This window comes from Pristiophorus japonicus, chromosome 22 (assembly GCF_044704955.1).
Source record: "Pristiophorus japonicus isolate sPriJap1 chromosome 22, sPriJap1.hap1, whole genome shotgun sequence".
NCBI classification, from domain to species: domain Eukaryota; kingdom Metazoa; phylum Chordata; class Chondrichthyes; family Pristiophoridae; genus Pristiophorus; species Pristiophorus japonicus.
In genome coordinates this window covers 63,752,511-63,764,782 of record NC_091998.1, presented here as the reverse complement: position 1 = coordinate 63,764,782, position 12,272 = coordinate 63,752,511, and the positions used below count along the sequence as shown (strand labels likewise).

The 12,272-nt window shown below is 45.9% G+C and overlaps 1 protein-coding gene across 1 annotated transcript in view; it reads left to right on the top strand.

Moving 5' to 3' along the window:
• The window catches only part of LOC139235108 (STE20-like serine/threonine-protein kinase), an 84,505-nt gene that overhangs the window by 35,241 nt on the left and 36,992 nt on the right, over positions 1–12,272 (top strand). The window contains exons 2-5 of the mRNA XM_070866277.1: positions 3,820–3,984; positions 5,659–5,707; positions 6,786–6,935; positions 10,945–11,017. Coding sequence (XP_070722378.1) covers positions 3,820–3,984; positions 5,659–5,707; positions 6,786–6,935; positions 10,945–11,017 — 437 coding nt within the window. The remainder of the gene's footprint in view (positions 1–3,819; positions 3,985–5,658; positions 5,708–6,785; positions 6,936–10,944; positions 11,018–12,272) is intronic.

The following is a 12,272-nucleotide window of genomic DNA, read 5'->3' as shown; positions in this document are numbered from 1 at the left end:
TAGTATTAAAGCCAAGGAAGTGGCATACAAATTGGCCAGAAATAGCAGCGAACCTGGGGACTGGGAGAAATTTAGAACTCAGCAGAGGAGGACAAAGGGTTTGATTAGGGCAGGGAAAATGGAGTATGAGAAGAAGCTTGCAGGGAACATTAAGACGGATTGCAAAAGTTTCTATAGATATGTAAAGAGAAAAAGGTTAGTAAAGACAAACGTAGGTCCCCTGCAGTCAGAATCAGGGGAAGTCATAACGGGGAACAAAGAAATGGCGGACCAATTGAACAAGTACTTTGGTTCGGTATTCACGAAGGAGGACACGAACAACCTTCCGGTTATAAAAGGGGTCGGGGGGTCTAGTAAGGAGGAGGAACTGAGGGAAATCCTTATTAGCCGGGAAATTGTGTTGGGGAAATTGATGGGATTGAAGGCCGATAAATCCCCAGGGCCTGATGGACTGCATCCCAGAGTACTTAAGGAGGTGGCCTTGGAAATAGTGGATGCGTTGACAGTCATTTTCCAACATTCCATTGACTCTGGATCAGTTCCTATGGAGTGGAGGGTAGCCAATGTAACCCCACTTTTTAAAAAAGGAGGGAGAGAGAAAACAGGGAATTATAGACCGGTCAGCCTGACATCGGTAGTGGGTAAAATGATGGAATCAATTATTAAGGATGTCATAGCAGTGCATTTGGAAAGAGGTGACATGATAGGTCCAAGTCAGCATGGATTTGTGAAAGGGAAATCATGCTTGACAAATCTTCTGGAATTTTTTGAGGATGTTTCCAGTAGAGTGGATAAGGGAGAACCAGTTGATGTGGTATATTTGGACTTTCAGAAGGCGTTCGACAAGGTCCCACACAAGAGATTGATGTGCAAAGTTAGAGCACATGGGATTGGGGGTAGTGTACTGACATGGATTGAGAACTGGTTGTCAGACAGGAAGCAAAGAGTAGGAGTAAATGGGTACTTTTCAGAATGGCAGGCAGTGACTAGTGGGGTACCGCAAGGTTCTGTGCTGGGGCCCCAGCTGTTTACACTGTACATTAATGATTTAGATGAGGGGATTAAATGTAGTATCTCCAAATTTGCGGATGACACTAAGTTGGGTGGCAGTGTGAGCTGCGAGGAGGATGCTGTGAGGCTGCAGAGCGACTTGGATAGGTTAGGTGAGTGGGCAAATGCATGGCAGATGAAGTATAATGTGGATAAATGTGAGGTTATCCACTTTGGTGGTAAAAACAGAGAGACAGACTATTATCTGAATGGTGACAGATTAGGAAAAGGGGAGGTGCAAAGAGACCTGGGTGTCATGGTACATCAGTCATTGAAGGTTGGCATGCAGGTGCAGCAGGCGGTTTAGAAAGCAAATGGCATGTTGGCCTTCATAGCAAGGGGATTTGAGTACAGGGGCAGGGAGGTGTTGCTACAGTTGTACAGGGCATTGGTGAGGCCACACCTGGAGTATTGTGTACAGTTTTGGTCTCCTAACCTGAGGAAGGACATTCTTGCTATTGAGGGAGTGCAGCGAAGGTTCACCAGACTGATTCCCGGGATGGCGGGACTGACCTATCAAGAAAGACTGGATCAACTGGGCTTGTATTCACTGGAGTTCAGAAGAATGAGAGGGGACCTCATAGAAACATTTAAAATTCTGACGGGGCTAGACAGGTTAGATGCAGGAAGAATGTTCCCAATGTTGGGGAAGTCCAGAACCAGAGGTCACAGTCTAAGGATAAGGGGTAAGCCATTTAGGACCGAGATGCGGAGGAACTTCTTCACCCAGAGAGTGGTGAACCTGTGGAATTCTCTACCATAGAAAGTTGTTGAGGCCAATTCACTAAATATATTCAAAAAGGAGTTAGATGAGGTCCTTACTACTAGGGGGATCAAGGGGTATGGCGAGAAAGCAGGAATGGGGTACTGAAGTTGAATGTTCAGCCATGAACTCATTGAATGGCGGTGCAGGCTAGAAGGGCCGAATGGCCTACTCCTGCACCTATTTTCTATGTTTCTATGACAGTGAAGGGGACAGGAGCCTGGTAGACTAATTGCATCACTGGGAAGTGGCAGTAATTCAAGCGCTTAAAATAATAAGGTGATTCTATAAGGTAGATACAGAGAATCTAATTCCTCTGGTGGGGGAATTCAGAACAAAGAGGCATAATCTTAAAGGAACTGAATAGTAAGAACATAAGAAATAGGAGCAAGAGTCGGCCATTTGGCCCCTTGAGCCTGCTCCGCCATTCAATAAGATCATGTCTGATCAGATCTTGGCCTCAACTCCACTTCCCTGCCTGCTCCCCCTAACCCTTGACTCCCCTTATCATTCAAAAATCTGTCTATCTCCATCTTTAAATATGTTCAATGACCCAGCCTCCACAGCTCTCTGGGGCAGAGAATTCCACAGATTCACAACCATCTGAGAGAAGAAATTCCTTCTGATTTCTGTGTTAAATGGGCGACCCATTTTTCTGAAACTATGTCCCCTAGTTCTAGATTTCCCCGAGGGGAAACATTCTCTCTGCATCTACCTTGTCGAGCCTCCTCAGAATCTTATACGTTTCAATAAGATCATCTCTCATTCTCTTAAACTCCAATGAGTATAGGCCCAACTTGCTCAACCTTTCTTCATAAGACAATCCCTTCATCTCAGGAATCAACCTCGTGAACCTTCTCTGAACTGCCTCCAATGCAAGTATATCCCTCCTCAAATACAGAGATCAAAACTGTACGCAGTACTCCAGGTGTGGTCTCACCAACACCCTGTACAGTTGTAGCGGGCCAAGCCACTGAATATATTTAAGAGGGAGATAGATAGATTTCTAGACACAAAAGGCATCAAGGAGTATGGGGAGAAAGCAGGAATATGGTGTTGAGATAGAGGATCAGCCATGATCATATTGAATGGCGGTGCAGGCTCGAAGGGCCGAATGGCCTACTACTGCTCCTATTTTCTATGTTTCTATGACTTCCCTACTTTTATACTCCACCCCCCTTGCAATAAAGGGCAATATTCCATTTGCCTTCCTAATTACTTGCTAATGATAGTAGGAATGGTAGGAGGCGAAGAGATGGAGCGATGAGGGAGATGGAGGGGACAGGAGTCTGGTAGACTAACTGCATCACTGGGAAGTGGCAGTAATTCAGGTGCTTAAAATAATAAGTTGATTCTATAAGGTAGATACAGAGAATCTATTTCCTCTGGTGGGGGAATCCAGAAGAAGGAAGCATAATCTTAAAGGAACTGAATAGTGACTCTGGATCATGACTATCATTTTCCGGAGCTCCGATGGCGTGCCAGAGTAGGGCACCTCTGGGCCAATGATGCAAGTCAAAACATGGCCAATCTTCAAATTAGCGCTGAGCCAGTTAGGAATTAAATCAGCATGCAGTTTTTCCACCTAAAGTGTCGTGGAAATCTGGAACTCTCACTCCCAAAAAGTTGTTGAGACTGTGTGTGTGTGTGTGTGTGGCGGGGGAGGGGGGGGTCAATTGTATGGATAGATTTTTGTTAGGGAAGAGTATGAAAGGGTATATAGCAAAGACGGATAAATGGAGTTGCAGTGCCTCTCATGGTTAAATAGGGTGCCATTGGGTTCACGGCTAAAGAGCCTATCTGTGGGCAGCCAGTGGAGCCATAACCCAGCGATAGTCAGCAGGACAGAAAGGGGGGGAGGGATTGATATGCAAATGATCAAGAAATTATCTTGTTATTTTTGACATCAATGATGTTAAGAAGGTTACGATCTAAAAAGGTTGGTGTTGCACAATGTTGCAGAAACACGTTGTGATGTTATTTCCCATTTATGTTCTGCTTTAAAGGCCCAGAACAAGGAGACTGGGGATGTGGCAGCTGCCAAGGTGATCCAGTCATTGGATGAGGAGGAGCTGGAAGACTATATGGTGGAAATTGATATTCTGGCCTCGTGTGATCACCCCAACATTGTAAAACTGCTCGATGCTTTCTACTATGAAAACAACCTGTGGGTGAGTCAAGACAGGAAGGCGAATGAAGAATAGCAGCGAGTCGTCCCGCATCTTCCCAAGAGAAGCTCTAATATACAAACTAGCTGTTACAGCATAAGAAATATTCCGACACTGGTTCACCAGGTTACATAAGAACATAAGAAATAGGAGCAGGAGTCGGCCATATGGCCCCTCGAGCCTGCTCCGCCATTCAATACAATCATGGCTGATCCGATCATGGACTCAGCTCCACTTCCCCGCCCGCTCCCCATAACCCCTTATTCCCTTATTGTATAGAATCTGTGTCTTAAATTTATTCAATGACCCAACTTCCACAGCTCTCTGAGGCAGCGAATTCCACAGATTTCCAACTGGTCAATGCGCTGTTTATCCTCCACACGAGCCTCCTCCCACTCTAATGACCTATTCCCACCGTCCCCCATCTCCCTCCATTCCCTTGACCGCTAGTAAACAAAGGTGATTTAAAACTCGACTGCCCATGTCCTAACTCGTACCAAGTCCCGCTCACCCATCATCCCTGTGCTTGGCTCCTGGTTAAGCAACGCCTTGATTTCAAAATTCTCATAGTTGTTTACAATCCCTCCATGGCCTCGCCCCTCCCTATCTCTGTAATCTCCTCCAGCCTCACAACCCCATGAGATGTCTGCGCTCCTCAAATTCTGCCCTCTTGAGCATCCCTGATTATAATCGCTCAACCATCGGTGGCCTTGCTTTCTGTTGCCCAGGCCCTAAGCTCTGGAACTCCCTCCCTAAACCTCTCTACCTCTCTATCCTCCTTCAAGATGCTCCTTAAAACATATCTCTTTGACCAAGCTTTTGGTAACCTGCGCTAACTTCTACTTGTGCAGCTCGCTGTCAAATTTTTTTATCTCATAATACTCCTGTGAAGCGCCGTGAGACGTTTCACTACGTTAAAGGCGCTATATAAATATAGGTTCTTGTTTTCACCAATGTACGCATCAAACCTCCGCTTAAATGTGTCATAAGAACACAAGAAATAGGAGCAGGAGTAGGCCACCTGGCCCCTCGAGCCTGCTCCACCATTTAATAAGATCATGGCTGATCTGATCATGGACTCAGCTCCATTTCCCTGCCCGCTCCCCATAACCCTTTATTCCCTTATTGTTCAAAAATCTGTCTATCTCCACCTTTAATATATTCAATGACCCAGCCTCCACAGTTCTCTGCAGCAGAGAATTCCACAGATTTACAACCCTCTGAAAGAAGAAATTCCTCCTCATCTCAGTTTTAAATGGGCGGCCCCTTATTCTATGTCCCCTAGTTTTAGTTTCCCCCATGAGGGGAAATATCTTCTCTGCATCCACCTTGTCGAGCCCCCTCATTATCTTATATGTTTCGATAAAATCTCCTCTTATTCTTCTGAACACCAATGAGTATAGGCCCAACCTACTCAACCTATCCTCATAAGTCAATCCCCTCATCTTCGGAATCAACCTAGTGAACCTTCTCTGAACAGCCTCCAATTCAAGTATATCCTTCCTTAAATATGGAGACCAAAACTGTACGCAGTGTCAGTGTAACCTGCTTCACCAACTCCTTATGGCTGCGAGCACCACATTATCACCACTCTCTGTATAAAGATTCCACTATATTCTGAAAACGCAAAGGACATTGAGCACTCCAAGATCTTAACCCCTCTCCTTTTCTTTACAGATTCTAATTGAGTTTTGTCCTGGTGGTGCTGTAGACTCTATAATGTTGGGTAAGTAATATTAGATGTAATCTGCTGAATTTCTTTCATTACCCATCCAATTTCCCCCTTCTATTGCTGAAGGTGCTGACTTGCTGGGTACAGTTCCATGGTCTCAAGGGGGGGGTTGGTAAAGGACCTGCAAATGCAGTGATGTGATTGACCATTCAATGGCGTGGTCATGTCACCAATCAGAGACGTCCCATTGGATAAACAGTGTGTGGGCATCGCTCGTCTGTATCCAATCCCAGCCATTAACAGCTGCGTGACCTGGTGCCTTGTCCAATTGTTGTTCTTCATCTGTGAATCTAGTCAGCGGTCTCTGGCTATTCCACCACTGAAGGCATCACGGCTGCGTTTGATCCTGTTTTTGGTCAGCACCCACACACACACACACACACACACACACACACACACACTCGCCCCTTACGGCGGTGGTCACTGGTATTGATTGGGAGCAGGAACCCCTGGCGGATTTTCCCCTCGCTATCCCAGGGGCAGTGAGACCCATTGTACCGCCACCCTAGCTGAGGTCAGCTCCCTCAGCACAGACAGGGCACAAACCCCGTTGATCTGTGTGCCTCAATATCCCACTACACCTTTGGAGGATCAAAGTTTATTTAACTAAGAAGAAATGAAACTCCACATTTTGGTTTGGATAGGCTGGGTTTGTTTTCTTTGGAACAGAGGAGGCCGAGGGGAGACCTGATTTGAGATGTATAAAATTACGAGGGGCCGAGATAGAGTGGATAGGACAGACCTATTTCCCTTAACAGAGGGGTCAAGAACCAGTGGCATAGATTTAAACTAATTGGTAGGAGGTTTAGAGGGGATTTGAGGGGAAATTTCACCCAGAGGGTGGTGGGGGTCTGGAACTCACGGCCTGAAAGGGTGGTAGAGGCAGAAACCCTCACCACATTTAAAAAGTACTGGGATGTGCACTTAATGTGCCGAAACCTGCAGGGCTAGAGCTGGAAAGTGGGATTAGGCTGGGTAGCTCTTGGTCGGCCGGCGCAGACACAATGGGCCAAAATGCTGTAAATTTCCACGATTCTATGATTTGTCTCCCCTTGGTTTGGTTCTGTCCCAGAGCTGGAGAGAGGATTGACGGAGCCGCAGATTCGCGTTGTTTGTCGACAGATGCTCGAAGGACTCGACTACCTCCACAGCAACAAGATCATACACCGGGACCTGAAAGCTGGCAACATCCTTCTGACCCTGGAGGGAGACATTAAACTCGGTAAGGAGGAGGAGCAGGGGAGGGAGAGTGGATGAGGAGAAAGTCAGAGTATGTGAAAGAAAGAAAGACTTTGCACCGGACATCCCAAAGCGCTTTACAGCCAATGAAGTACTTTTGGAGTGTCATAATGTAGGAAACGTGGCAGCCAATTTGCACACAGTAAGCTCCCACAGACAGCAATGTGTTAATGACCAGATAATCTGTTTTAGTTATGTTGACTGAGGGATAAGTATTGGCCAGGACACCGGGGATAACTCCCCTGCTCTTCTTCAAAACAGTGCCACAGTTCATTTACATGCACCTGAGAGAGCAGACGGGGCCTCGGTTTAATGTCTCATCTGGAAGACGGCACCTCCGACAGTGCAGCACTCCCCCAGCACTGCACTGCAGTGTCAGCCGAGATGTTGTCCCTGGAGTGGGACTTGAACCCACAACCCTAACTCAGAGACAAGGGTGCTACCCACTTTAAAAAAAATATTAATATTTATTGAACATTAAGAACATTTACAACATCGTGATCATTCCATTGTATCACAGAAATCCATTTTGTCCCTCCGCACAGCCGTTCCTCCAACACATATTAACATCAAAACCTGAAGTTTAATTTATCTCCTGTAACATATAATAATCTATTGTACTTTACAAATTGATCATAAAATACTATCTTTAAATTCTTTTCTGAATAAAACATCCAAAGGGCCTTATAATGATCTTTTAGTTTATACTTAAAATACTCTTTTAGGTTTATTCTCCTCCGCTTAAAAAACAGAGCATTCCTTCTTTGCACAATCGCAAATCTCGCCAAACTGAACATTAAATTAATTGCCACTCCACTAGACTCGGACAGACTCTGCTGCAATCCACATCTCAAAATTAGTGGGAAAGCGGGTTGTGTAGAGGATACAGAGAGGCTGCAAAGAGATTTAGATAGGTTAAGCGAATGGGCTAAGGTTTGGCAGATGGAATACAATGTCGGAAAATGTGAAGTCATCCACCTTGGGGAAAAAAAACAGTAAAAGGGAATATTATTTGAATGGGGAGAAATTACAACATGCTGCGGTGCAGAGGGACCTGGGGATCCTTGTGCATGAATCCCAAAAAGTTAGTTTGCAGGTGCAGCAGGTAATCAGGAAGGCGAATGGAATGTTGGTCTTCATTGCGAGAGGGATGGAGTACAAAAGCAGGGAGGTCCTGCTGCAACTGTACAGGGTATTGGTGAGACCGCACCTGGAGTACTGCGTGCAGTTTTGGTCACCTTACTTAAGGAAGGATATACTAGCTTTGGAGAGGGTACAGAGATGATTCACTAGGCTGATTCCGGAGATGAGGGGGTTACCTATATGATGATAGATTGAGTAGACTGGGTCTTTACTCGTTGGAGTTCAGAAGGATGAGGGGTGATCTTATAGAAGCATTTAAAATAATGAAAGGGATAGACAAGATAGAGGCAGAGAGGTTGTTTCCACTGGTCGTGGAGACTAGAACTAGGGGGCACAGCCTCAAAATATGGGGGAGCCAATTTAAAACCGAGTTGAGAAGGAATTTCTTCTCCCAGAGGGTTGTGAATCTGTGGAATTCTCTGCCCAAGGAAGCAGTTGAGGCTAGCTCATTGAATGTATTCAAATCACAGATTGATAGATTTTTAACCAATAAGGGAATTAAGGGTTATGGGGAGTGGGCGGGTAAGTGGAGCTGAGTCCACGGCCAGATCAGCCATGATCTTGTTGAATGGCGGAGCAGGCTCAAGGGGCTAGATGGCCTACTCCTGTTCCTAATTCTTATATTCTTATGTTCTTATTAAAATTGAGTCCCACGGGATTCCCATTCTTGCTCTTCGGTCCTCACCCAGCAAGAAAACCTCACACAACTGTCGAACATAGTACTTAAAATTCTTTAACTGCGGACACAACACCAGCAAATGGGACAGAGTCTCATCCCGCGTCCCACACACTGGGCAAGTTGCCACCTCTACTCGCCCAATCTTACATAAGACTATCATGGTTTGAAATCCAGTTCAATCCACTCTGGACATTTAAAATTCGCCCACACTCCCTTCCAAATCCTGTTGAAGTCCAACTGTGGATATATATTCTGCCTCTAACCCTTCTGTAATCTCCCATCCCTGTTCCCCGTCAGATACAGAATCTCCCTTAGAGAGTCCTCCTGCGATTTCTCCAACAGTGCCACTCCCTTCGGCCTCACATCCACCGCTTACCACCACTGAGGGCAAAGTTCACCAGTTTCCTCATGGGTTGAGATCCGGGTGACTTCCCTCCGCCGCCAATCCCAATCCTATCCGCTGTTGACGGAGGACCATTGAGAGCAACCCAGAGATTCGTGCCCTCACAGCGAGAGGAGACGGTCTTGCAGTCAAAAAGAGAAAGCGTGGTAAACTCGTTGCCCAATAACTGGCTTCTGAAGACGGAACGTAAGAACATAACAATTAGGAGCAGGAGTCGGCCATTCGGCCCCTCGAGCCTGCTCCGCTGTTCAATAAGATCATGGCTGATCTAATCTTGGCCTCAACTCCACTTCCCTGCCCGCTCCCCATAACCCTTGACTCCTTTTATTGTTCAAAAATATAAGAACATAAGAATTATATAGGAACATAAGTGTAGCAATATGATGAGTAAAGAACACATTCTAGTAAGCAGCGGTGGGTAGATTGACGATTAGTTGCTCTGCTTTCCCCTGAGTTTAAGGGTGTTTTTCCTCATTCCATGTGACAGTTATGGGAGCATTACACAAGTTATAGATCTTTCTCTAAATTGGTTCAACTCTTCTTTTCAGAATGGGAGGCAGTGACTAGTGGAGTGCCGCAGGGCTCAGTGCTGGGACCCCAGCTATTTACGATATACATTAATGATTTAGATGATGGAATTGAGTGTAATATCTCCAAGTTTGCAGATGACACTAAACTGGGTGGCAGTGTGAGCTGTGAGGAGAATGCTAAGAGGCTGCAGGGTGACTTGGACAGGTTAGGCGAGTGGGCAAATACATGGCAGATGCAGTATAATGTGGATAAATGTGAAGTTATCCACTTTGGGGGCAAAAACACAAAGGCAGAATATTATCTGAATGGCAGCAGATTAGGAAAAGGGGAGGTGCAGCAAGACCTGGGTATCATGGTTCATCAGTCATTGAAAGTTGGCATACAGGTACAGCAGGCGGTGAAGAAGGCAAATGGTATGTTGGCCTTCATAGCTAGGGGATTTGAGTATAGGAGAAGTCTTACTGCAGTTGTACAGGGCCTTGGTGAGGCCCCACCTGGAATATTGTGTTCAGTTTTGGTCTCCTAATCTGAGGAAGGACGTTCTTGCTATTGAGAGAGTGCAGTGAAGGTTCACCAGACTGATTCCAGGGATGGCTGGACTGACATATGAGGAGAGACTGGATCGACTGGGCCTGTATTCACTGGAGTTTAGAAGGATGAGAGGGGATTTCATAGAAACATATAAGATTCTGACTGGACTGGACAGGTTAGATGCAGGAAGAATGTTCCCAATGTTGGGGACGTCCAGAACCAGGGGACACAGTCTTAGGATAAGGGGTAGGCCGTTTAGGACGTAGATGAGGAGAAACTTCTTCACTCAGAGAGTTGTTAACCTGTGGAATTCCCTGCCGCAGAGAGTTGTTGATGCCAGTTCATTGGATATATTCAAGAGGGAGTTAGATATGGCCCTTACGGCTAAAGGGATCAAGGGGTATGGAGAGAAAGCAGGAAAGGGGTACTGAGGGAATGATCAGCCATGATCTTATTGCATGGCGGTGCAGGCTCGAAGGGCCGAATGGCCTACTCCTGCACCTATTTTCTATGTTTCTTATCGGACCAAGTACGTGCGTGGTCAAGGCAGCACCAGATCGATCCAGGATGTGGTTATCTCGAAAAGAAATGAAGACATAAAACAGTTCACATTCAGTTAGTTATTTCTTGCCAGTAAAGGGTCTGTTGTTAATCATAGATGACATGAGTTGTGCAATGAGTCCAATACTTTGTCCTCTTTTCTAGCTGACTTTGGAGTGTCTGCAAAGAATACCCGGACCATCCAACGGAGGGCATCGTTTATTGGGACGCCTTATTGGTAGGTTTTACTCCTGTTCTAGAAAGTATGAGATCTATTTTTGCCACTTTCAGTGTATTTTCTTAAATTTTCACTCCAATAATTATTTTCCCTCCCCATTTCTCCGGAAGATGTTGGACCTTATTGGGAAACAGGCCACCTCTTTGCCCGAATGGTCACCCTTCATGTGTAAATCTAAGCAGTGAGTGTCAACAGGCTCTTTGACTGTAGAAGGCATCACAGTTCACCACTTTTCAGCAAGGTTGCTGGACGGTGTCCTCGACCATAAGTTTTTTTTTAGCTTTCTAACCCAGGACGTGAAAGACGATCGTAGCCACTATCCTGGCTGTGACCATCTGCACAGACTGAGGAGCAGATTTGGGACCTTGTGTCAGCTGTGTCTCAGTGGGTAGCACAATCACCTCTGAGTCAGAAGGTGGTGGGTTCAAGTCTCACTCCAGAGACCTGAGCACATAAATCCAGGCTGACACTCCAGTGCAGTGCGGAGGGAGTGTTGCACTGTTGGAGGTGCTGTCTTTTGGATGAGATGTTAAACCGAGGCCCCATGTGCTCTCTCACATGGATGTAAAAGATCCCATGCTCTTTGAAGAAGAGCAGGGGAGTTATCCCCGGTGTCCTGGGGCCAATATTTATCCCTCAATCAACATAACAAAAACAGAATATCTGGTCATTATCACATTGCTGTTTGTGGGAGCTTGCTGTGCACAAATTGGCTGCCGCGTTTCCTACATTACAACAGTGACTACACTCCAAAAGTACTCCATTGGATGTAAAGCGCTTTGAGATGTCCAGTGGTCATCAAAGGAACTATATAAATGCAAGTCTTTCTTTCTTCCCGGCTGTATGGCTCAACTACTCACTGCCTTTCCTGACAATTTTCACCAGCTTATCACGTACACTGGCCGACTGCCCTCTCCCAGCCCTTGTGTCAGCTGTGGCTCAGTGGGTAGCACTCTCGCCTCTGAGTCAGAAGGTTGTGTGTTCAAGTCCCACTCTAGATGCTTCGGCACAAAATCTAGGCTAACATTCTAGTGAAGTGCTGAAGGAATGCCGCACTGTTAGAGGTGCTGTCTTTTGGATGAGACGTTAAACCGAGGCCCTGTTTGCCTTCTCACATGGACGTAAAAGATCCTGTGGCATTATTTTGAAGAAGAGCACAGGGGGGAGGTTATCTGATAATTATCCCTCACTGACATCACTAAAACAGATAGTTTGTGGGAGCATGCTGTGCACAAATTGGCACTAAAGGGCTTTT